This window comes from Oryzias latipes, chromosome 4 (assembly GCF_002234675.1).
Source record: "Oryzias latipes chromosome 4, ASM223467v1".
NCBI classification, from domain to species: domain Eukaryota; kingdom Metazoa; phylum Chordata; class Actinopteri; order Beloniformes; family Adrianichthyidae; genus Oryzias; species Oryzias latipes.
This window is the reverse complement of record NC_019862.2, coordinates 1328791-1355180: the sequence shown is the minus strand read 5'-3', so window position 1 is coordinate 1355180 and position 26390 is coordinate 1328791. Positions and strand designations below refer to the sequence as shown.

The 26390-nt window shown below is 42.5% G+C and overlaps 2 protein-coding genes across 7 annotated transcripts; one reads left to right on the top strand and one right to left on the bottom strand.

Annotated features, from left to right (window-relative positions):
• The first annotated feature begins 1142 nt into the window (after window positions 1-1142).
• lrrc66 (leucine rich repeat containing 66) lies at window positions 1143-13955 on the top strand. The gene is made up of 5 exons (XM_020702858.2): window positions 1143-1198; window positions 1320-1736; window positions 4195-4364; window positions 4692-5025; window positions 5110-13955. The coding sequence occupies exons 2-5, from the start codon at window positions 1331-1333 to the stop codon at window positions 13212-13214; spliced, it is 9015 nt and encodes a 3004-aa protein (XP_020558517.2). The 5' UTR covers window positions 1143-1198; window positions 1320-1330; the 3' UTR covers window positions 13215-13955.
• On the bottom strand, window positions 13588-23750 carry dcun1d4 (defective in cullin neddylation 1 domain containing 4). Of its 6 annotated transcripts, none has more exons than XM_011472912.3 (11): window positions 23655-23750; window positions 21290-21360; window positions 21169-21208; window positions 20928-21015; window positions 20674-20762; window positions 20518-20588; window positions 17677-17768; window positions 17442-17550; window positions 15760-15864; window positions 15559-15661; window positions 13588-15477 (listed from the first exon to the last, which is right to left on the bottom strand). In XM_011472912.3, the coding sequence occupies exons 1-11, from the start codon at window positions 23671-23673 to the stop codon at window positions 15422-15424; spliced, it is 843 nt and encodes a 280-aa protein (XP_011471214.1). In that variant the 5' UTR covers window positions 23674-23750; the 3' UTR covers window positions 13588-15421. The 6 variants fall into 6 exon arrangements, with proteins under 6 accessions (XP_011471214.1, XP_011471217.1, XP_020558518.1 ...); XM_011472915.3 differs by having other exon boundaries at window positions 23553-23675; XM_020702859.2 differs by lacking the exon at window positions 23655-23750 and adding an exon at window positions 22257-23539.
• Window positions 23751-26390: the final 2640 nt, after the last annotated feature.

Genomic DNA, 26390 nt, shown 5'->3' with positions numbered 1-26390 from the left:
GAGACAGAAATCTTTGTTTGTAGGTGACTAAATACTTCTTTTCCATCAAAATTAACAAATTTATTCTTTAAAATCAGACAATGTGCTTTTCTGTTTTTTTTCTCTTTTTGTTTCTAATAGTTGAGGTTTACCTATGATGAAAATTACAGGCCTATCTCATCTTTTTAACCCTTGTGCTATCCTATGACCCCATCCTTGCATTGACGTGTTCTCCCTACCATGACAAAGGTGGATAAAGGTGGAAAGATTTCATGTAATCCATGGACACCAGTGAAGATCACAAATCATTGAAGAAATAAGGTTCAGAGCACTGTCTAGTGGGTCTAGATGACCCCACTCCCAATGTTAAAGTGCCTAGGATAGAACAAGGCTTACGTGGGAGAACTTGAACAATTGGTGGCTGACTGAATACTTTTAGCGCCACTGTGTGTCCTTCATGAGAAAAATGCCACAAGAACATGAAAAAGACACCAAAAATACAATTTTCATCAAAGTGGGTCTTCAAAGCTTTCACTGCTATCTATGCATTTTATTTTTTTTGTTGTTTAATGAAGTCAAAGAACAGATTAAAAGGCTAACAAAAATATGTATTCTGTATTGCAAAAGTATTGCTCTGTCGTCATCTTTGTCAAGCATATATTTATGATTGTCAGAGTGAGTGTGTATCATGATTTTCTGTGTTTAAATTCAAGTCCCTGAACTTTGAGAAGTGAAACCATCAGTGACCTGGAGTGATTTCATAATTTAATACATTTGAGTATCAAAGATGAGATTTTTGTTTTATTTTTGTGCTGATGTTTCAGAATGTCTTTCACCTTTAGGGCTAAGACTTCTTGCCTTGTGTCAGAGAAATGTGCAACTTTGTCACTTTCAACTGTTGTGTTTTAATAAAGAAACGTGTTTGGTACCAAACTTCTTATCATGGCTTCAGTCTCTTGCAGGTTATGGAAGGAATCACTGCCTTTATTGTCTAATAGAATGTGTACTGTGGGCTTGGTTCACTTCCTGGAGGACCTTTAGGATCACAGATGAGTTTTTACAGGAAGGTATGGCAGTGAGACATCGACTTAGACGTGTAAATGATTAAAGAGACGGGCTGGTGCGTTATAAGGCAGACTTTGATCAGAGTATGCTTAAGTCTGCGTTCTGGCTGGAAGAAGGTGTCACAAGATTTCCTGCAAGTTTGGTGAGGACCCAGGTGAGTTACAACAACACTGGACATCAGTCATTTAAAATGTACTTGCAACACTCCTACTGTGTATCAGTAGATGTAACACTTGACAGCTAACGGTTAAAGTGGGTTTTTCTTTCACCTCCAGGGCAGCTCATAATGGCAGCAGTCCGGGCAGCACTTCTGGCCGCTGCGCTGCTCTTCGCTCTGCCCGGCTCCTCTTCTTCGCCCTTCTGTCCGGAGTCCTGTTCCTGTCAGAGGGCTTCCCTGCTCAACTGCTCTTCGTCTGGCTTGATTTCAGTTCCACAGCTGATCCCAGACTCTTTCTCTGAGCTGGACTTCTCCCATAACTATCTGAGCTCTGTGAAACCTCGTCAGCCACACCAGAACCTCAGGAAACTGTGGCTGGGGAACAACACTATCTCACGTTTGTCCCTCTGTGTTGAGAGAAATGTCAAGACCTGGCACCGCTCCAGAAATGGGAGCAGGAGGGGTTGCCAGGCCTGGGCCCCCAACCTACAGACATTGTCTCTAGAGAGGAATCAGCTGGAGCGGCTCCCTGAGGGTGAGTCCACGTGATAAAGATGGTCTGAAGCGTCTGAAACTGCTGACTGCTCCAGAACTGAGACATTTATTTTAGAATGTTTCTTTTTCTTGGTATTTTAGTAAGTTAATTCATATCAAAGATCGCCAAAGAAGACTTTCATTTTGCAGCTCTAAAACGTTATGATGTATTCAGCAAAGTGTTGCAGTGTCATCTACTGGAGCCACTTTCATAACCCTTGTGCTATCCTTGGCACTTTACCATTGGGAGTTGGGTCATCTAGACCCACTAGACAGAGCTCTGAACCTTTTTTCTTCAATGATTTGTGATCTTCACTGGTGTCCATGGATTACATGACATCTTTCCACCTTTATCCACCTTTGTCATGGTAGGAGGAACATGTTAATGTAAGGGTGGGGTCATAGGATAGCACAAGGGTTAAGTGCATTGCAGCCAAACGGACTACGGTCCAAACCCTTCTCCGGACCGCACGCTATAACAAAGCACCTTTCTGCCTGCGAACACGAAGCTACGAGACTCCAGCTGCTGTGCTCAGAGACACGGTTCGCTTGTGAACACGTCAGTGTAAAGGTGGGGTCATAGGATAGCACAAGGGTTAAATAACCCCTCCACCTTCTGCATGTCCTGCTGAGTTCAGCACTAAGGGCAGAAGAACTGGAGTGCAGCTAGAAAAATGCGAAACTCAGGCCTTCCACAATGTTCACCTCCAGTGGGGGTTCAAAGTCCAGAAAGATGGAGACAGCATTGTGCAGGGGGGACTAACAACGTTGGACATGCACTCCTAAATCCCCACTCTGCTTCCTGAGTGGATGTTTCAGCTGGGAATCTTTGCAGCTGCATGTGGTACAGACCATTGCAGGTTTGTAACCGGTGCTTTCCTACACCTGCACTGATAGCATATCAGAGGCAGCTGATTAATTGCCTGGAGACCAAAAATACATGACAGGAATGCTGTTCTGGCAAATGAAAATGCTTTGAGTTCAAAGGTTGTGCCCCTGTCAACATTTTGAAATTGCATCCCTATGAGTAACACCTGACCTACGATACTGTAGCATTTCATTAAAACCAAAAAGCAGTCACACACAGATGTCCTGAAGTTTTTTGTTTGTTTTGATAATCAGTCTTGTTATCTTGGTTTAATATCTGTGTCATCAACTGTGCAGGCATTCATTCATGAAGAACTGTACAAACATAAAGGGCTTTAGCCTGGTTTTTCTTCTGAGGCTTTGTGACATTTTAGCCTCAATAGGAGTCAAAACATTTCTGGTCAATGCTGGAAAGATTTTGGACTCATTTGAAAACAAACCAAACTTCATGCCCTTAAACCAGAGGGATTGTTCTCCATTGTGAGGCTGTGTGTTACACTGTTAACTTTAATGTTGCAGGCATATTGGCCTTATTGGTTCAGAAAATAAATCTCAGACCTGCAACTGATGTAACAGAGGACATCAGAGCATATACACATTAGCACAGTGGTTTTTATTTTGTCTTATAAAGCTACTCTCGGCAGTAAAGGTGTACTTTGTCTTTTTACTTCTTTATTAACTTGTCTTTCTTTTTTCTTAATACATCCTGATGGTTGAATCTCTTCTTCAGATTTAAAAAAGGTTTTTCTTGTCTTTCCACTGGACACTTTATGTTTCTAGACAAAATAATATTAAAGTTATATTTGTAATTTTTGGTGCTCTCTGGTTCCTAAGATTAACATTTTTGAAACATGGTTAATATTTTACCAGAAAACTTGAAACTTTGCATTTGTGAAGTTAATATTTTTTCTGAAAAGAATTTATGGCTCAGTGAAGGTGTTTTCCTCTCTTGGAGCAGCCATAAAGGATTGTTTTCTGTGAAAATTCTTTTGGGCGTGTGTGATTTGTGATAAGCTATACAGTCCGTGTGATTCACAAACATCTAAGAGTCACACATCCATAAAAGTGGCAAAATGTTTGATTCTCTGTCCATTATTGTCAACATATGAACAAACCTGATTTCATTTATCTATAGTACTTTGCCCCCAACCCCCATGCAGAAATGGGGGGCCATCCCATCTTACAAACTTCCACGTCCACGTTTTTTTTTTCACTCAAGTGATGCAATCAAATGTAAATGCACAATAAAACGTTGCAGATTTGTACGACCTTTTTAACAAAACCCTGTTAATTTCTGATTATCGGTATGATGAACTTAGTTTTTTAGATGATAGGATTCACACCAACTGGACCACAAATGTTTGGATTCAGTTTCTAGGACTCAGCTTCACATTTGTATGATAATGTAGTCAAAGCACTGCAAACAGTGACGTTGACAGTAGAAACAGGAGGAGCTTTCCTTTGCACAGGTGTGTATGAACAATAAACTTGCTATGAATGAATCCCTGCCACGGCAAAAACACGCTGCTTTCTAACGGGGCCGGCTTGTTTATGATGTCAAGTTCTAACTGGAGTTCTTTTCTGTCATCCAGGGTTGGGTGTTGTCCCATCTTTGCGCGTCCTTTGGCTCGCGTTCAACAAGATATCAGTTCTACAACTAGGAGAGCTTCGTGACCTTCAACAACTTGAAGAGCTGCACTTACAACATAACCTGATCACACATCTACATCCACAGATGTTCCAGGATTTAATTCAGCTCAGGGTAAGACTTGCTTTTGCTTCCTACCAATTTATGAAAGAAATAAACAGTTTTTTTCAATTTTGCAATTGTCACGAAATAAAAAGAATAAAAATAAAAATGGCTGTTTGTATACGTTTGATGCATAGGGTGACTTTTTAATGTGAGAATCAATGGGAAATTGCTAGCCTCTAAACCAGCCTCCAGTGTTATTTTAGGGACTGGAACACTTTATAGCTTTTTATGATTGGCTTTAAATACTGGAAGAGTATGTTGTGACTTTGTTGCCACAATAACTCTGCAGAACTTTGTACACATACTTTGTACACCCGCCCTGTGTTCTCCTTAAAGGTTCTTGATCTACGTTTCAACTTATTGACCGTCTTCCATCCTTTGATGTACCTCACACTGCGCAACATTGGAGCCAACGTTGGTTTAGATGGAAACAGGTGGAGGTGTGACTGCAATATGCGCAGTCTAAGAAGACGTATGGCCTATGACAACAGCCGAGGGTTGGAGGTCTGGAAAATGATGTGTGCTTCCCCCACAAAACTCCTGGGAACAGACTTTCTACAGCTCAAAGAGGAAGACCTCCAATGTTTAAGCCCTGAAAACAGTGCAGATCTGCACCAAGATGTGACTGTCTACAGTGGCTCTCAGATTCTGCTCTCATGCTCTTCTCAAGGTAAAGAAAACTCAAACTTCAACATAGATACATAAAATACTTTACAATCCAAGTTTTTCCAAACGTTTTTCTTTTTTCTTTTAGATTCAATGTGGTGGATGCCCGGTGTTCCAGCACCTATGAGGCCCAAAGATGGTGGTCTGCTAATCACCGACATCTCTGAGAAGAACACTGGGCTGTATGTGTGTGTGTCTGCAGAACAGCAAGTCGTGTCTGTTTTTAACCTTCAAATCAGTCAAATAGAAAGCCCAGCTAAAACAAGGAATTTAGCCAGAACTCGCAGAGAAACAACCCCCCAAAGCAGGGCTACAAGAACACAATCTAACTTAACTTTGGCAGTTTGTCTGTCAGTTATCATTACATTTCTGGTAGCCTTTATTCTTGGAGTCCTGGCAAGACCATATATTGATTTGCTTTGGAAAAGGATCACAAGGAAAGGTTCTTCTGCAAGCAACTCAGTTTCTTCAGTCGAACAAAGACACTATGAAAATGCAGCTTTTTCCAATTCTGATGAGGCAGCAGTGGGCGGACCTTACAGAGAAAGGAGAGTCACATTTAGAAATGAAGATGATAGAGAAAACAGAAATGTTCCGTATTATGACACCGTGGGAAGTGATCAGAACAGTGTTGCTAGTGATGAAGTGTTTGCAGCAGTAGGACCCAACACTCAAGCACCGGGATGTGAGCAGGGCATGCAACAGCAGAATGCACCAGTGAGGCACAATGATGCTTCAGCTGAAACCACTGCCATGCAAAACCATCAAGTAGAGTTTGAGCACATTCCTGACCCAGATGAGCTGGAAACCAAAAGTCTATCCTCATCATCCTCAGAATCATCCTTATCTGAAAATGTAGAACAGATTACTAAAAGATGTCACACTACACCCAAGTCTCCTCTGTTGGAGAAAGAGACAATTCATAAGAGGGCCAGTTTCCCAGGAGCCAAAGAAGTGCAGAATCCCCAGATGTCCATAGAGTTCCCTGAATTTTCATCTGAGCCTTTTGCAGACTGGTCACCCCATTCAAATAAAGGCAACTCAAAAGATGACGAAGAACTATTTGATTTCAGTGATTCCCCTCAGAGCACACCTGCTAGGTCCAACAGTGGTTTTGCAAACACTCTTGACAAGAAAAATGGGGATACATCCAGCTCAAGTTCATCCGACAGTGAAGAAGAATCTACACAAGACACTTTGAACACAAATCAAGGCAGGCATGGGTCTAAACTAAAAAGCTCAGCACTGAAACAATCAAGGCACACCTCCTCTAGTGATGACAGCACAGATCAAGAGACCAAACTAACCAAAAGTAAAAGACTTAGAAATAAGTGGCCGTCTATTGCACTTGGGCAAAACGAAATACAAGCGCTTTCACCAGCCTTTAGTACAAGTTCAAGTTGTGACTCTGAAGATGAAACAATACACCACACTAAGTCTCGAAGGCTTGGAACATTGGAAATGAGACCAATATGTGAGGAATCTGACACAAAAAGGTATAAGCCAAATGGTTTCTGGCCAACCATTGATGTTCAAACCATTCCTCGCATAAGGAGACGCCTTGATTTTGTAAAAAGTTCCAGTCGAAACAGGGAGACATTTGGTCATAATTTTTGGCACATTACACAAACAAAGGTGGAACAGGGGGAAATAATCTCACTCTCTGATTCATCAACACGCAGTAAGAGACAGGAAAAAAGGTCAGGAAAAATCAGAACAAGCCTGAAGAAAACTCACAAGCCAATGTTTCATACATCTCCACATGTCAAGGCACCCTCACAAAGTTCCTCCTCATCTTCAAGCAGTGACAGTGACGATGAAATAGAAGTCCAAATAAAGCCACATGAACAAAAGAAGGTACAAGTGTCAACACCTCAGCAAATCAAAGATCCACCGGGAAGTTCCTCATCAACAAGCAGCGAAAGTGAAGATGACACTGAAAGTCACAGAGTTATTCAGAGGGCAGAGAGCTGGAAGACTGGACAGCTTCCAATTCTTATACCTCAATCTAAAGACTATGAACCACCTAGCAGATGGCCTATTGTAGATCTTCTGCATGTTCCTCACATTAAAAGACGTCTAGATTTCAAGGTACCATCGTCACATTCTGCTTCATCTTCCAGTAGCAACAATAGTGACAGAACAAGCCTGAAGAAAACCGACAAGCCAATGTTTCATACATCAACATCTCCACATGTCAAGGCACCCTCACAAAGTTCCTCCTCATCTTCAAGCAGTGACAGTGACGATGACATAAATGTCCAAATAAAGCCACATGAACAAAAGAAGGTACCGGTGTCAACACCTCAGCAAATCAAAGATCCACCGGGAAGTTCCTCATCAACAAGCAGCGAAAGTGAAGATGACACTGAAAGTCATAGAGATATTCAGAGGGCAGAGAGCTGGAAGACTGGACAGCTTCCAATTCTTATACCTCAATCTAAAGACTATGACCCACCTAGCAGATGGCCTATTGTAGATCTTCTGCATGTTCCTCACATTAAAAGACGTCTAGATTTCAAGGTACCATCGTCACATTCTGCTTCATCTTCCAGTAGCAACAACAGTGACAGAACAAGCCTGAAGAAAACCGACAAGCCAATGTTTCATACATCAACATCTCCACATGTCAAGGCACCCTCACAAAGTTCCTCCTCATCTTCAAGCAGTGACAGTGATGATGACATAAAGGTCCAAATAAAGCCACATGAACAAAATAAGGTACTGGTGTCAACACCTCAGCAAATCAGAGATCCACCAGGAAGTTCCTCATCAACAAGCAGCGAAAGTGAAGATGACACTGAAAGTCATAGAGATATTCAGAGGGCAGAGAGCTGGAAGACTGGACAGCTTCCAATTCTTATACCTCAATCTAAAGACTATGACCCACCTAGCAGATGGCCTATTGTAGATCTTCTGCATGTTCCTCACATTAAAAGACGTCTAGATTTCAAGGTACCATCGTCACGTTCTGCTTCATCTTCCAGTAGCAACAACAGTGACAGAACAAGCCTGAAGAAAACCGACAAGCCAATGTTTCATACATCAACATCTCCACATGTCAAGGCACCCTCACAAAGTTCCTCCTCATCTTCAAGCAGTGACAGTGATGATGACATAAAGGTCCAAATAAAGCCACATGAACAAAATAAGGTACTGGTGTCAACACCTCAGCAAATCAAAGATCCACCGGGAAGTTCCTCATCAACAAGCAGCGAAAGTGAAGATGACACTGAAAGTCATAGAGATATTCAGAGGGCAGAGAGCTGGAAGACTGGACAGCTTCCAATTCTTATACCTCAATCTAAAGACTATGAACCACCTAGCAGATGGCCTATTGTAGATCTTCTGCATGTTCCTCACATTAAAAGACGTCTAGATTTCAAGGTACCATCGTCACGTTCTGCTTCATCTTCCAGTAGCAACAATAGTGACAGAACAAGCCTGAAGAAAACCGACAAGCCAATGTTTCATACATCAACATCTCCACATGTCAAGGCACCCTCACAAAGTTCCTCCTCATCTTCAAGCAGTGACAGTGATGATGACATAAAGGTCCAAATAAAGCCACATGAACAAAATAAGGTACTGGTGTCAACACCTCAGCAAATCAGAGATCCACCAGGAAGTTCCTCATCAACAAGCAGCGAAAGTGAAGATGACACTGAAAGTCATAGAGATATTCAGAGGGCAGAGAGCTGGAAGACTGGACAGCTTCCAATTCTTATACCTCAATCTAAAGACTATGACCCACCTAGCAGATGGCCTATTGTAGATCTTCTGCATGTTCCTCACATTAAAAGACGTCTAGATTTCAAGGTACCATCGTCACATTCTGCTTCATCTTCCAGTAGCAACAACAGTGACAGAACAAGCCTGAAGAAAACCGACAAGCCAATGTTTCATACATCAACATCTCCACATGTCAAGGCACCCTCACAAAGTTCCTCCTCATCTTCAAGCAGTGACAGTGATGATGACATAAAGGTCCAAATAAAGCCACATGAACAAAATAAGGTACTGGTGTCAACACCTCAGCAAATCAGAGATCCACCAGGAAGTTCCTCATCAACAAGCAGCGAAAGTGAAGATGACACTGAAAGTCATAGAGATATTCAGAGGGCAGAGAGCTGGAAGACTGGACAGCTTCCAATTCTTATACCTCAATCTAAAGACTATGACCCACCTAGCAGATGGCCTATTGTAGATCTTCTGCATGTTCCTCACATTAAAAGACGTCTAGATTTCAAGGTACCATCGTCACGTTCTGCTTCATCTTCCAGTAGCAACAATAGTGACAGAACAAGCCTGAAGAAAACCGACAAGCCAATGTTTCATACATCAACATCTCCACATGTCAAGGCACCCTCACAAAGTTCCTCCTCATCTTCAAGCAGTGACAGTGACGATGACATAAAGGTCCAAATAAAGCCACATGAACAAAAGAAGGTACAAGTGTCAACACCTCAGCAAATCAAAGATCCACCGGGAAGTTCCTCATCAACAAGCAGCGAAAGTGAAGATGACACTGAAAGTCACAGAGTTATTCAGAGGGCAGAGAGCTGGAAGACTGGACAGCTTCCAATTCTTATACCTCAATCTAAAGACTATGACCCACCTAGCAGATGGCCTATTGTAGATCTTCTGCATGTTCCTCACATTAAAAGACGTCTAGATTTCAAGGTACCATCGTCACATTCTGCTTCATCTTCCAGTAGCAACAACAGTGACAGAACAAGCCTGAAGAAAACCGACAAGCCAATGTTTCATACATCAACATCTCCACATGTCAAGGCACCCTCACAAAGTTCCTCCTCATCTTCAAGCAGTGACAGTGATGATGACATAAAGGTCCAAATAAAGCCACATGAACAAAATAAGGTACTGGTGTCAACACCTCAGCAAATCAGAGATCCACCAGGAAGTTCCTCATCAACAAGCAGCGAAAGTGAAGATGACACTGAAAGTCATAGAGATATTCAGAGGGCAGAGAGCTGGAAGACTGGACAGCTTCCAATTCTTATACCTCAATCTAAAGACTATGAACCACCTAGCAGATGGCCTATTGTAGATCTTCTGCATGTTCCTCACATTAAAAGACGTCTAGATTTCAAGGTACCATCGTCACGTTCTGCTTCATCTTCCAGTAGCAACAATAGTGACAGAACAAGCCTGAAGAAAACCGACAAGCCAATGTTTCATACATCAACATCTCCACATGTCAAGGCACCCTCACAAAGTTCCTCCTCATCTTCAAGCAGTGACAGTGACGATGACATAAAGGTCCAAATAAAGCCACATGAACAAAAGAAGGTACAAGTGTCAACAACTCAGCAAATCAAAGATCCACCGGGAAGTTCCTCATCAACAAGCAGCGAAAGTGAAGATGACACTGAAAGTCACAGAGTTATTCAGAGGGCAGAGAGCTGGAAGACTGGACAGCTTCCAATTCTTATACCTCAATCTAAAGACTATGAACCACCTAGCAGATGGCCTATTGTAGATCTTCTGCATGTTCCTCACATTAAAAGACGTCTAGATTTCAAGGTACCATCGTCACGTTCTGCTTCATCTTCCAGTAGCAACAATAGTGACAGAACAAGCCTGAAGAAAACCGACAAGCCAATGTTTCATACATCAACATCTCCACATGTCAAGGCACCCTCACAAAGTTCCTCCTCATCTTCAAGCAGTGACAGTGACGATGACATAAAGGTCCAAATAAAGCCACATGAACAAAAGAAGGTACAAGTGTCAACAACTCAGCAAATCAAAGATCCACCGGGAAGTTCCTCATCAACAAGCAGCGAAAGTGAAGATGACACTGAAAGTCACAGAGTTATTCAGAGGGCAGAGAGCTGGAAGACTGGACAGCTTCCAATTCTTATACCTCAGTCTAAAGACTATGACCCACCTAGCAGATGGCCTATTGTAGATCTTCTGCATGTTCCTCACATTAAAAGACGTCTAGATTTCAAGGTACCATCGTCACATTCTGCTTCATCTTCCAGTAGCAACAACAGTGACAGAACAAGCCTGAAGAAAACCGACAAGCCAATGTTTCATACATCAACATCTCCACATGTCAAGGCACCCTCACAAAGTTCCTCCTCATCTTCAAGCAGTGACAGTGATGATGACATAAAGGTCCAAATAAAGCCACATGAACAAAATAAGGTACTGGTGTCAACACCTCAGCAAATCAGAGATCCACCAGGAAGTTCCTCATCAACAAGCAGCGAAAGTGAAGATGACACTGAAAGTCATAGAGATATTCAGAGGGCAGAGAGCTGGAAGACTGGACAGCTTCCAATTCTTATACCTCAATCTAAAGACTATGAACCACCTAGCAGATGGCCTATTGTAGATCTTCTGCATGTTCCTCACATTAAAAGACGTCTAGATTTCAAGGTACCATCGTCACGTTCTGCTTCATCTTCCAGTAGCAACAATAGTGACAGAACAAGCCTGAAGAAAACCGACAAGCCAATGTTTCATACATCAACATCTCCACATGTCAAGGCACCCTCACAAAGTTCCTCCTCATCTTCAAGCAGTGACAGTGACGATGAAATAAAGGTCCAAATAAAGCCACACAAAACCCCACCACGGTCTTCAAATTTAAAAGAAGAAAAGAAGTTCAGAGTAAAGTCTTCAGCAATGAATATTCACAGCCCACCGAAAAATACCCCTAAAATTTTATTAGAAAAGTATGTCACTTTTGAGGATGACGTTGAGTACCAACCAACAAAGGACACTATCTACACATCTACAGAACCCAACCAAGATTTTCATCGTAGATGGGCCACCATGAATCTAGGAATCTCCCGCTTCAGAAAGCACCTTGAAATCTCTTCACAAACAGCACCACGGCCTAATCTGATATCCCCAACTCCATACACTCCAAGCAGTGAAATTAGATTCGGAATAGGAGCAAGTTTAATGAGCCATATCGGGATACAAGAATTAACTCACACAGACCCCTCTCCAGTCCCTGAAACCAAGCCAAACAATCTTCGTACGACATTGAGGAATTCACAGGACAAGTTGAGCACTGCAGTCCAAAACAGAGCAGCAGAATACAACTTTCAGACCAAGGGGAAAACATCAAAGTCAGAAAGTATTTTGGCTGATTTTGCTGTTGGAACAAGTGAAAAGGATCAAGGATCCTTGAGTAGTAGTGAGGAAGAAACAAAAAAATCTAACATTCCTGACCTGAGTCTTGGAGTCCCACGGATTAAAAGGCGTCTGAATCTAAAGGTACTGTCACCAAAGATGAGCAGTTCTTCACCTTCTAGTAGTGAGAATGAAGGTGATTCAAGTTCAAAGCTGAAAAACACCAGACATGCACCCAATGTCCTGAGTTTGGCAGATGATCCTGTTTTCTCCTATAAGCGTTCCATCATCAAATCATCACTATATACCAAGCCCAGAAGTCAAGCAATGGATGCCATGAGTAGTGACATGGTCACTGCTGTACATGAAGGTACAGGACTGGAAAGAAATTATGTTGCCCCCTGGAGTCATCCACATTTGAGCTTTGATGACATTGTGAAGAAACGGAGTGAAGAACTCAAGTTGGATACAGACGTTCCACTGCCACCAATGAGGCAAACTGGAGCAGGTCATGGTATACCAAGTCTTTTTATAAACAAAGAGAGAAATGTAAAAGCATCTCTGCACCTGATTCCACCTGAAAATCTCACATCTCCCCCATGTGAGTCAAACGAAAAGGTCGCTGAAATATTGCAGGACAACAGGAAACCAGTTACACTCGGTCTCGAATATTCATCCCCTGGTCCTGTGAATGATTCCTCTTCATTCACCTCTAATCCTGAGACGTTTGGCAGTTTCTCTGACGGAACAAATGAAGCTTTAAAGAGTGTATTTGAGGACAAGACGGAAAGGAGAGGGTTCAGTGCTCTGGCAGCTATGTCGCTGGCCAGAAGACAGTGGGACACAGATTTAGACAGGGACGAATCTCTTTCATCAGATGACCACATTTTACAAGATAGAGGTCATTTTCTTTATAGCAGGAATGAAACAGACAGAGTTCTCTCTGAACCACAATCACCCTCTGCATCAGAGAACGACAAAAGGGTTTTAGATTTGCTGTATGGAGTGCCCAGCTACAGAAGTCATGGATTTCGGAATATTAAGCCTCCACAGGAAGCTCCACCCCCTGTCCCATGAACGCCATCATCAGATAATTGATAATAGCCTAATCCTTGCAAAACAAGGAATGGCAATAAGGTTATTGAAGAGAAACTCCATTAGTCCCAAAGACCTGACAAACCTTACCCGTTGCACCTTTAATGTGAAAACTTTCAAGCCAATCAGTGCTAAGAAAAAAGCTAATTGTTTTATTTTTCTTGCTAGACAGAAAAATCGTATTTTACAAGTGAACTTGTAATCGATTGAACCATTGTAAAACACAGTTAATAGTTGACTGATTGAAACTCATAAAACCATCTTGCAGGACAATTGCTGAGTTTGTGGATAAGACAGTTAAATTTCTTTTTGGTCAAGGACAGATTAACTAAAAAGCCCAATAAATGCCAGTAACTTAATAAACCCTTTATTCTTGTATATAGACACGGGTTATAGTGAAAACAGACAGAGACACATAATAATTTACATACATTATGTACAACTAGAACAATACTGTTCTTCCTGCATTTTCTTATGTGAATAAAAAATAAGTTCTTCAAAGTATTCAAACAATCAAATACTTACAAGTTTATGTTGATGGTTGTTGCATCACAAGGAGAGGGATTTTTTTGGCTACAATGGATTTAATTAAATCTCACATGAATGACCATCTGAAGCTTTTTTTCTTTTTTCTGTTTTTAAATCACTGCAATAATGGCTGAATAGGCAGGGAAAAAACATGTACTTCCACTAAAGAAATGAATAAAATGATTTCTCCATAAATTGACTGTGGTTTCAGGTGTGAAAGGTGGGACAAATGCAGGGAGGACTACCTATTCCACCCTGATGTTACATGTGTGTTCAGGTCTAAACAGACAAAACAATGTTTTCTTATTAAAAAGAAAAAAAAAGTCCAATGATACACAAATCACATGCACCAACCTCCTGTACAAAACATGTTTGAAAAATGTTTTCAAAAATCTCATCCATTCACCTGGGGCTCTGTATGAGCAAGCATGCAAATAGCAGGTCTTCTGATAAATCATCATCACGTCACAACCAAAGACAGAGAATTTATACATGTGTTACGAGAACTTTACACGAGGCGAACAGAGCGACAAAGCATCTTCACGCAGCTCCAAACCTTCACTGTTTCCATCACTTCCTCACTGCCTAAAGGCCAGTATCCTCAGGAAGCCCTCCACTGCATTTACACCGTCAGTGTTGGGAGATGCTACTGGTAAGAAACCTGAAACTATCAGTGAACTGAGGAAGACAAAACAGATTCCATAAACTAGCACAACCTGGACCCCTTCTAGTTCCATGATAACTTATCATGACACTCAAACAGTTTGAATGTTTCTTGAAGTAATCCCTAACCACTTGTGTGTAACTGCATGCTCAAGTATGGAGTATATTTTCTTGCATGAGTGTGGAGTTTTAGGTTTGCTGGGATGTGCGTTTGTGTGTGGAGACGCAAAAAGTGACTTCCAAGTTTTGAGGCACAATAATACTCTTACCTACACAACGTAGACACATTCTTTGGTCGTCAGACCAAGAACTGCTGAACAGAGCACTGTATTGAAATAAGAGTAAGCAGCAATGCAGATTTGTTTGGTGTAACAAGGTCTGGAGCCTTTGCAGGGGGTTTGTAAATGTCAACCAAAACTGGAGGCAAAAAAATAACTGGCACATATTGATAGTAAACAGCACAGGCATCAGAAACCTGCCTTCAACTCGTTGACACAGTGTGCTTCTCGAAGTACAACCAAACTCCAGACAAAATAGTGTTTTCCGTTCAGAGAAACTTTAGTTCATTGCACAGGAAATAATACTCAAGTGTCCTGGTCAAAGTAACCCGGTTTAAGTCTCATCACAATTCATGGATGGTCACTTCTCTTGGTGTCTCTCTGCTGAAGAAAAGCAGTGAGGAAAGCTTCTCTCACACCATGCCATTTTGCTTGCATCCTAATACAGACAGCAACATGTCACAGTGACAGGGAACGGCGCTGCTACACAGCTTCAGTAAGCAGTAAACCCCCACAGTGACCGCCCTCCGCCCGGACCCTTTGGGCAGCACTTGAAATGCAAACCGAGTGGACCCCTAGTCCCAAAATTGTCGCCCACCCACAGCCTGAAGACCTCCTCTACCAAGAAGCACACACTGTCACTGCTTAACCATGTTTGTGTTGTTAAATTGATATTCAAAAGTGGTCACAGTTGTCATTTCTTCCGCCATCCACCTGCAGCTAGGACATCTGCCTCTCCTTGTACCATTCCACAAACTCGTCCAACAAAACCGGCCCTGGTGAGAGGAGGGACACAGAACATCACTGAAGAGGCGTTCAATCACCACTGTCGTGTTTGCACAGACGCGTTCACTCACAGGCACCGTCCTCGTCGTAGTTACTGAGGTCCAGGTTGATTGTCCTGCTGAACTCTAAGACATTGCACCACTGGTCTTTGTTGATGACTTTGTACTTGGATTGCTGAGGAACAACACGAGTTCAGTTGCATGTAACGTAATGAACACACGTGAAATGACTGAAGGGACATTTGATCTGCTCAAACTCTGCCTCATGTTTACCTCTAAAAACTGATTAAAGACGGGAAAAAGGGGCCATGTCTTTCCCAGCAGGAGCCCCAACATGCACTTGGCTGTGTTCAGGTCCAAACTCCTCTGATCTTTTTCCTGTTGGATCAAAACAGCCAAGGCTTCAGCAGAGCTCTTTCACTGTCAGCAAAACAAGGAAGTGACACTCTCTTCACTCTTCCTCCAAATAAAAGGCATTTTCAGAGATTTTGGCCGAATCCAAGTTGTTTTCCTACCCCTCTGGCTCCTCCCTATTGCTCCAATTTTAGGGCTATTTGGGACTTCAGTGGTGTCTAAAAGTGTTTTTTCTTAAGGAGGAGACGTAGTGACCCCGTGTTTGCTGTCCCTCCGCAGGTAGGGTGGTCTGCATCGCGCTGTGGCGCGAAGGAGAAAAGGGAAAGCGTTTCTTCCTGTGGGTGTGCTCGGAAGCACAGTGTAACCTTAAGTGTTAATTCAATTTACACTTAAATTTAAGTATTCCATTTTTATTTTTACACAACTTTTTAAATTTATAAAAGAGATGTTATGTATTTTACAAGCGCATTACCTACCGCCGACTATTGATGATGTCATCATTAAGTGGTAGTAATGTCGGAATTTAAAGACACTATTTTCCCATATCTCCACGCTTGGCAGGCTAAATGTTACGGTAGGGAGCAGCTGAAGGGGTAGGAAGGCCATTGGGGTTTGGCCTTGGTGTTCTGATCCATTTAATACGACAGAGTTTTAGGGCCACCAAAAAAAAAAAAAAAAAAAAAAAAAAAAAAGTAAAATTACGAGATTTTAAATCGTAGATTTACAAGAAAAAAACTCGTAATTTTACAAGATTAAAGTGGAGGTGAGCATACAGAGCAGCAAGTGAACGCCTCGCAGCAGCAGAGCAGACCGACTAAACGTAGTTGATCAGGTGAGCTGAATGTTTATTGATAACGTTCCAAATGTTTGGAAGCTCATTTGTTTGATTTATGATTTATTAACGTTTTATTTATTGATGGGGGGTTTGCAGGATCTCTGCAGCCGTTGATGAAGACATCGGTGTCCCTGCAGATGTCCACTTCAATCCTTCCGTCTGAGGAGCAGCATTTTTTGTCATTTTCAACGTTCTAATGCTAATACAACAGACTATTTTCATTCCTCTTTATTGTTTTAAGTTGAAACGGGACGTTTCATCTGGAGGAGGGGGCGTATGTTACACTGTTTACCTCTGCATTGGTGTTTGGATGACAGGTTCATGACGTAATGTGACAAATGAACTTCAGGGTTTGTGAATGAAAAGGAGAATAAAGGCTGCAGCGGTCCTCTACACCCAAACGTGTCTCTGAGCTCCTTATTTTACATATGAACCTCCGCTTTAGCGACACTGAACCCCAGAAAGACGGCTCCACTGACAATAATCTGATTTTGAGTCATCAAAAGGTTCAGAATCTCTTTTTTTTTTAAACCTTTCCAGAAATAAAGCTTCACAAAAGGTTCCACATATTTCATCTTCAAGTTAGGCTCCAATAAATGGAAAACTTTGGTGTTTTTTGCTCGGTAATCTATGACGTTTTTCTCGTAAATTTACGACTTTAAAGTCATAATTTGAAAAAAACATTTTTTTTGTAAACTGGCCCTAAATCTCCGTCGTAGTTTAAAGACCTGAAATGGAATGTGGAAAAGGCTTTAGTCAAACTCACCCGAGCAAAGTCAAAGGCGTATCTATAAATGAGCTTAAAACTAGTGCTGTCGTTCAGGACAGATCTCAAGTAGTCCAGGGAGTTCCTCAGCCTCTCTGTGGAGTCGCACCTGCAAACAAGAGTTTATGCAATCAGCTTACAGTCACAGAGAAAACACGGGAAATGGAGGTAAATCAGCTCCAGGAGGAGATCTGAAAGCCAATGAGGACAATGAAGAAATGCAGAAGTGACGTACTGAAGGGAGCTCATGCCTCTCAGCCACTCCTGCAGGGTGAAATATCCCATACTCTGGGCATCCAGCTTCCATGCAAGAACCAGCATCACCACCTGAGAAGAATCAGGAAACAGCCGATGCAGAGTTCAGATCAGATCACTGATGGCAGAATCATTTCCATGGTGAAGAGGAACCCGTTCACAACAGCCAACCAAGTGAACAACACTCTCCAGGAGGTAGGCGGATCAATATCCAAGTCTACCATCAAAAGAAGACTGCATGAAAGTAGATCCAGAGGGTACACTGCAAGATGCAAGCCACTCAGAAGCCTCAAGAATAGGAAGGCTAGATTGGACTTTGCTGAAGAGCACCTAAAAAAAGCCAGCACAGTTCTGGGAAAACATTCTTTGGACAGATGAAACCAAAATTAACCTCTACCAGAATGATGGCAAGAGAAAAGTATGGAGAAGACGTGGAGAAGCTCCTGATCCAAAGCACACTACATCATCAGTAAAACACGGTGGAGGCAGTGTGATGGTCTGGGCCTGCATGGCTGCTAGTAGCACTGGGACACTAGTGTTTATTGATGACGTGACACAGGACAGAAGCAGCCCAATGAATTCTGAGGTGTTCAGAGACAAACTGTCTGCGTAGATCCAGGTGAATGCAGCCAAACTGATTGGACGGCGTTTCATAATCCAGATGGACAACGACCCAAAACATACAGCCAAAGCAACTCAGGAGTTTATTAAAGCAAAGAAGTGGAATATTCTGGAATGGCCAAGTCAGTCACCTGATCTTAACCCAACTGAGCAGCATTTCACTTGTTGAAGACTAAACTTCAGACAGAAAGGCCCACAAACAAACAGCAACTGTTTGCCGCTGCAGTAAAGGCCTGGCAGAGCATTCAGAAGGAGAAAACCCAGCATCTGGTGATGTCCATGAGTTCAAGACTTCAGGCTGTCATTGCCAACAAAGGCTTTTCAACCAAATATTAGTAATGACCATTTGGTTTTCAGTTATTTCATTTGTCCAATTACTTATGAGCCCATGAAATGAAGTGATAGTGTTTAAAAAATGCTTTAGTTTTTTCACATTTTTATGCAATCTTTTTGTTCAACCCATGGAATAAAAGCTGAAAGTCTGCACTTCAATGGCATCTGATTGGTTTTATTTCTACATATAACCTGTGCAGATGAATCCATGAACTCCTCACTAAACACTCACTCCACTTTTCTCAGACAGACATGAACATTTTCAGACTTTTCTTCTTGTTCAAACTCTCAAAGTCAAACCTTCAAAGAAGAAATAATCCAGGATCTTAGGATGAAAACAAAGATCTGATCGATCAAAGGCTTATGTAGATCTGAAGAGCTGTGCGTTTCTGTACAGGAGACACAGCATGGAGGACATTGATTGACATGGTTTTCAGCCTATCAGGACACAGAACAGGGTGTGCCGTTTAAAAAAAGCTGCATGATCGCTCTGAAAGACTCAGTGAGATGGCAAAATGTGAACTGCAATGTAGAAGGGGAAGACTGTCCTCTGTTCTGTTTGACAGGCATTTTAGAGGGTTGTGATCGGGCACAGACTGCAGAACGGTGGAATAAAATGCAGGTCTCCATCACATGGCCAGTTTTAAAGAAAAAGAAATCCTGCATCTCTGATATTGTTCAGCGGGCCGGACCAAACCTAGAGGAGGGCCGGATCCGGCCCGCGGGCCATAGTCTGTCCACCCGCTTTAGAGTAAATCTATTTAGTAAAAAAGGGGGAGCTTAGAAAGCAGCTAAAAGCTGTGGATCCATGATTAACTGAGTTAGGACAGATCCTGCCTCACACCCCAGTATTTTTAGGTTCAGGTTTGATGTGCTCCGTCTGAACGTTTGAGCAGCCGTGCATCAAAAGCGTCCGTTAAAAGGGTTTTTCTTCATTTCACTTATGTAGAACAGAAGAAATAGAAATCCAGTTTTGGGAGGATTTAAGAGGGGTCTCACAGGGGGACTTTGTCAAACTGAGTGCACTGCTTGAATGGTATTTAGTAACTCAGTGTGGAATCTAAAGGAGAAAACTTTGGACCGAGGCAGGGAGGCGGCAGCAGCAGAAAGTGTTGATGGAACAGTGATTGGGAAGGAGCCTCTCTGAACCAGAACCCAGACAGCTATTTGGTGTCTACCACACTTCCCAGGGTCATCAAGCAAACAAAGGTCAGACTTTTTACTGTGTGTATCTGTGTGTGGGTTCATGGCAAACACATGCAACCCAGTGAAAACCAGCTCTAAAAGCTTTGGCCAAATCCTTAGACACGATAAGGCACAATGTACACTTAAAGACCCCTTCAGGTGGAATTAGTGTTTTTCTTCCTTTGTGGCATTTTTCCCATGATGGAGGACATACATATTTATAGAAAATTGAGATTAGAACTGTGTTTCTGAGTATGTATGTGTTCAAACTGTTGTGAATCAAAAGCAGTTAAGAAATGCTGTTGGAAAAAGAAAGTAGCTGTGATGAGGTATTACAAGAGGCCGCAGGCTCCCTGCTCCGCTCCATTCTGATGCATTCACCTAAAGACAAACAGATCCATGAACGCCTTTGTTTTCCTCCTCTGACCTGGAATCTGGATTCATATATCCAATTTGAAGCTATCCTTTATTGTCATGTCCGCTGATGTTAGGTTGGGGTTGTGAGGGGCTGTAAGCTAGCAAGAGCGAGTGTAAACAGATGGCTGGCGTGAAGGGGCGGGCCTACTCCGCACCGACACTAGGAACACCTTTACAATGGATCCAAAGATGAACAGAGTGGGTCTGCAGGCAAAAGAAAACTTACAAGTAGACTGTGGAAAACAGAAAGGCTAGATCTGCTTACGTTCTCTGGCTCCACGCCAATATCCTCGCAGAATTTCTCCATTCCCTCTGGACCCACAACATCATCACAACCTAGTTAAGATGAGAATGCAGCCAGCACTTTGAAAAGGGAAGCTTTCAAACACGGCACGGACAGCGGGAGGAGGAGTCTGCTCACCAGCGTACTCATAGAACCACTCCAGGCACCTTTTGCTTGAAAATGTCTCCTCCTCTCGGATTTGGGAGGTTTCATGTCTTCTGAAAACACTACAGACAAAGAAAAGCACTTTATACATGTAGTAGTACAACACCAAATATATGGATAATGGATGACTTTTGTTTTCTAAATTCCCTACAGCTAATTTAGATGTGTGAATTGACCCCCACTAGCTACTTTATTGGTGTATTCATGAGCCCAAAGAAGCCTCCAACCTGTCCTGGCGACTTTTTTTAGCCAACATGTCATCTCCTGCAGAGGGTCTCCTCTTTTTCCTTGGTGGCATGGCTCTTGAGCAGCAAGCTGGGTAGTCAATTAAAAAGATAAAATCTGCATGAGAAATACAAAGGCTGAACCACTAATCCATTCCAGGACACACGATCCCAACCTGGAGAATGAAAGCACGACCGCTCTAATAATGACAGAAGTGAAAACTACGTGATCCAGAATGATCACCTGATGGGTGGCTGTCCTGTCCAATGTCTTCAGTCAGGTTCTACAAAAAGAGTGACACTGAGGGTTTGTGCACATGAATCCACATTAAACAAACGTACGCGCATCAATGAAACATATTTACCAGCCTGTGCAAAGTGTGGTGAATCTTGTGGATGCTGGCTAGAGTCGTCAGATGTGAATTAAGCTGAAAATCTGTAAAGTAAAGAAAAACGTACATCTGATCCATTAAAATACCATTAATGCAAAGAATCCACATCCAAAAAGTAGTCTACTTAATGAGGTTGTGACGATTTAACAAATTTATATTCCTACGATCCGACCAGATCGATCTGTCTGAGGCAACTTGTTAATTGGATCTATTTAGAGCATTATTATTTTTAAAATGACAGATTATAATCAATCTTGGAGAATACCCTTTAGATTAAGACACGTGTTCATTTTACTATGACCTAAAAACGACCAAGTGCATCAGCGGACAACACACATGTGATGTCATTAAATATTATTGGCATTATTATTCATCCATCATTCCAGTCCAATGTGTGGACAGACTTTGAATAAAGTCATGTGACCATCCAGTGTCTAGAATGGTCTAAGAATGTTCCCTTTGGATTCTTTGGATGTGGAAAAACAACAGAGGGGAACTTTAGGAAACTAACATGTGAATGGATTTGACATTCATTCTAGTTTCCTTGTTTGTTTGGACACAGATTTCATTTATACTTGATGATCTGGAAGAAATCCAAGAATCTGGAAAACTTCACTGTTTTTCTGTCTACATATTGTTAACTTAAAATGTTCCAAAGGCTGCATGGTGGCAAGAAGGTCCCGGTTCAAGTCCCGGCTGGGGGACCAGAACCAGAACACCAATGGGGGGGCCTTTCTGTGTGGAGTTAGCATGTTCTCTCCCTGCATGCATGGTTTTCTCCTGGGACTCCAGCTTCCCCCCACCATCCAAAAACATCTTTCATAGGTGAACTGGTTACTGTGAACTGTGTGAATGCAGAGGTAGGTGTGTGTGTGTGTGTGTGTGTGTGTGTGTGTGTGTGTGTGTGTGTGTGTGTGTGGCCCTGTGACAGACTGCCCACCTCCAGGGTGGACCCGGCCTTCGCTCACAAGTGACTGTGACCCCAAAAGGGACACAATGAGTTTAGAAGAGATGGATGGAAAACGTTCCGACTTAGAAGTATTGGGTTAGTATTTTTCCTCCACTACACATACTCGCTCTATAGTATACTTGCTGTACTTCTGTTCAAGTCTGTTTATCCAAATAAACTTCAAGAGTGGTCCTTTAAAGGGATGACTTGACAGCTACATCATGCACACCGTCATCCAAAGAGGTGACACCGTCCTGAACAGGAATCGGCTGTTGATCGGATCAATGACCTCAGGACCCTCGCGGATTTCCTGTCGCCTGCTTCCCGGGTCAACCTCTGCAGAAAAGCCAGAAACCGTCCGCGGGCGCTAATGGAAGCTCGGTGGAAACGTTGACTCCAACTACATCATGGTCTTCGTCACTCTCCAGTTCACGATGGCGCTCCGAGATTTAGGCTTTCTTCATCAATTCTCCATCAATTCTCGGAGCCAGAAGCGACCAAACAGCAGAGTAGCGGCGCACAGATAGCGCTAGCCGCATACCGAACATAGCAGCGCAGATGCGCAACTTGTAGAGAGTTTAGAAAGTACCCCAACGCTGCAGCTCATGGGAGTTGTAGTTCAATCCGTTTACGGACGGCTTCGGGAGCCACGCTCACTTCGATAACGAACTACAATTCCCAGACCTTCCCGAAACCAGTGTTTCTTTCAAAGCCTTCTGCTTCCCAACATTTTAACCCAACTGACTGAATACTGGCAACATTGATGGATTAACGGAACGCAGAGACTACAGATAGGAAGGTTCTGCGCAGACGCTGAGCAGCAGCTTATAGGAAGAGCCAAAACGCCACAGCAGACCTGCACGAGGCAGCCGAAGATGTTTTACACAACTGCGTCACAATGTGCTGTCTGTGTCAGTGTGGAGGTCTGCAGCCCACCACCACATAGCCGATGACACACTGATCCCCTCCAGCTGACGTTCACGGCAGAGCGGCGGAAATGAAAAAAAGAACATGCAAACGCCCCGATCACCACCGAAGACCCGTAGGATTAAGTCCCGTCGGTGACGTTTGTCTGAGCTCTGCAAGCACAACCCGAGAAAACCCCTATCAGGATAGAAATCTGGTTTTTAACAGCACCCCGTGTGCAAACAGCAGAAACAAACAACTCAATCTGAGCCAGCTACTCTCCCTTTGTTATCCGCGCTGGAAGATACAAAGAGGGCAACACGAAAACAGCGGATTCTCGTCCAAATGTCCCAGAACCGCGGGTCGAACCCGGATGCTTACAGCCCCGGGCGCGTGCTCGCTCCGTCCTGGCTAGCACGCGGCGTGGAGCCGCAGAACTGTCGCGATCGGACTCGCCGATCCCTTCTGGAACGTTTTACTTACTTGCCGCATCAGAGTGCATTTTTATGAAACATACAACTGTCTGTGGGAAGCCCGCAGACCGGTGAGGGGGCGGGACTTCACGACGTTCGCGGACGGTGATTGGGCGGCAGCCGGCGTGTGTTCCGCCCTCTCTCACCTCCTATTGGTTACATGCAGTGCCTCGTAAACAAAGGAGGAATGACATCCGCCCCTTTCCCACTCGGATTGGTTGGAGTTTGGAAAGATGCACGACTTACAGCATGTCAATCACAGAAATTTCCTCGTGCAGGCCTAAAGCCAACCCACGACTGATTCTGATTGGTCAGTTTAGTCTGAAAGGGCTCACGTGAAAGGGCTTCGTTTGATAAGTCCACAGGAACCGGCAGGAGACGGGCGGGGCTCCTGGTATACAGATGTTCAATGAAATCTTCTCCATGTTGTGGCCTATGTTCCATTCAACCATTTAGTAACAGAAGTCTGGAAGGACAGGCGACCAGTAAACATTACAAAGTACTAAAAATGATACTTCATGTACAGATGACCCTCAGCAAAAGCTAGTACCTTTCAAGTTTTTTTATGAAGTATTCATAAAGCTCATCACCAGATTCACCTCCTGGAGCAGGGACAATGGTCTTATGCTGAACACATTAAAGACCAAGGAGGATCTATCTATCTATCTATCTATCTATCTATCTATCTATCTATCTATCTATCTATCTATCTATCTATCTATCTATCTATCTATCTATCTATCTATCTATCTATCTATCTGTCTGTCTGTCTGTCTGTCTGTCTGTCTGTCTGTCTGTCTGTCTGTCTGTCTGTCTGTCTGTCTGTCTGTCTGTCTGTCTGTCTGTCTGTCTGTCTGTCTGTCTATCTATCTATCTATCTATCTATCTATCTATCTATCTATCTATCTATCTATCTATCTATCTATCTATCTATCTATCTATCTATCTATCTATCTATCTATCTATTCTTAAGTAAAAGTGTAAGTTCTTGGTTTATTTAGTTAGTCTATGAATGTTGTACCAATTGTTAAAGGCATGGGCAGTAATGTCAGCTCAATTCATGTCACTGTAGATGACTGCATTGACAGCTAGATATCAGCACTGGCCAGTATAAAGATGTATATTACAGTTTTTCTCAGTCGCTTTAGTACAATTCTCAGATCAGAATTAAATTCCCAAAACTATTTGTTCAATCTTCACATCATAATGTCACTTGTGCACATCATACAAGCAGTTTCTCACTTCTTTGAACAAGTTGCAATTGCTTTAGTACATCCATGCAAATGATTATGTACAATTCTCTGCTCTTTGCTACATTATCAATTGTTTATGTAATGTTGATCAAAATGTATTATAGTTCACTGTGCAATAGTCTTACTCCTCAAAACACCTAGTCATTATTTCATCGTATAAGTCATTAACTGCAAAATGGTTGACCAAGTTGTCATAATGTGATAAACATATTTCGCTGCATTGCAAGAGAGGATATTCGCTGTGATGTGGATGAGAATTTGTGGCCTAACATACAGGAACGACAAGAGGTGTAGGAAGACCACACCAATACCTACTGCACTGCCTGTACTGTTGGACAGAATATTGTCCTATCTTTTTTTCCCTTTGTGTTACTGTTTGCAGTGGGTTTTTTCTATGTTGGTATGACATAGTCTGTCAACAAATTACAATATGAACAATAAAAGTGTAAATGTGAATCTTGTCCACTACCGTGATCCGTTCCTCTCAGGGATCCAGTCCTCATCCATCCTGGTCCCAAACAGACACATTGATGGCAGCAGAAGCAGTTGGCCACACCACCAAGAGCACTGTGGTCTGGTTCAGTGTCTGGCCCAAGCAAGCACCGCCTCCAGTGCTGTTGACCTACATCAGTGTAGTTGTAGTAAACTCTGTTCTTGACTGATCTGGTATTTAAGTTGTGAGTCGTATGATTCATTTGGCTTTGGTATTACGTCCAAATATTTCCAGGATTTGGTATTACTCCACATGCCCTCTGCTTTGATGCAGACCTAGAACCAACACATGAAAAGAATGGACTGTACCCCCTTTTGGTTCCATCCCACAAATGATGAGTGAGGAGTTGAAATGTCCTAAAACATGAACCTTTCTGTTGGTGCTTCAGGTGATCATTGGAAGCACTGAGATTCACACTAGTTTGTCAGATTAAAAGACCTCACTTCTTTACAGTGAAACAAGAGCAAACCAGTGAAGGCACAACCCTCTCATGAGTTTTCATGTTCCTGATCTCTCTGAGTTCCAATAGTCAAGTGGCAGCAAACCAACAAAGACGTCTCTGACCTTTGACTCTAGTGGGAGTGTAATAAATGAACATTTTTATCGGTAAAGATACAGTTGTCTATCATCTTGGTTGTAGTCTATATTCCCGTTGTGGACTTTAACCGGATTGTGTCCTGGACTGTTGACTTCTCTGGGCTGGAGGGCCTTTTCTCCAGATTAACTCTAGAACCACTGAGGCCGTCATTTTGATGGACTTTAAAATGTGCAAAGTAAAAACAAACTAAAACTAAAGACCCAGCCTTTTTCTAAATGTGTGGATATTTTATTCTAACATTGGATCATTAAAATTTCAAAACACAAAAGACATCCGAATATTACTTCATCAACTAATCACAGTAGTCAAACTTTAAAGGCAGCGTCATATCTCACCCTCTGCTACACTTCCCTGATCTTTCTCTGTCTTCTTGTTTTTTATACGTTCTGAAGCTAAAATCTA

Bases quoted from the DNA above. Each gene is read 5' to 3' on its own strand.
- lrrc66 (XM_020702858.2), top strand. From the start codon at position 1,331: ATGGCAGCAGTCCGGGCAGCACTTCTGGCCGCTGCGCTGCTCTTCGCT. The intron at 1,737-4,194 runs GTGAGTCCACGT...TCTGTCATCCAG, and splicing joins GCTGGAGCGGCTCCCTGAGG to GGTTGGGTGTTGTCCCATCT. The intron at 4,365-4,691 runs GTAAGACTTGCT...TTCTCCTTAAAG, and splicing joins AGGATTTAATTCAGCTCAGG to GTTCTTGATCTACGTTTCAA.
- dcun1d4 (XM_011472905.3), bottom strand. From the start codon at position 21,424: ATGTGGATTCTTTGCATTAATGGTATTTTAATGGATCAGATGTACGTT. The intron at 21,016-21,168 runs GTGATCATTCTG...TTGACTACCCAG, and splicing joins ACAGGACAGCCACCCATCAG to CTTGCTGCTCAAGAGCCATG. The intron at 20,763-20,927 runs GTTGGAGGCTTC...CTTTGTCTGTAG, and splicing joins AAAAAAAGTCGCCAGGACAG to TGTTTTCAGAAGACATGAAA.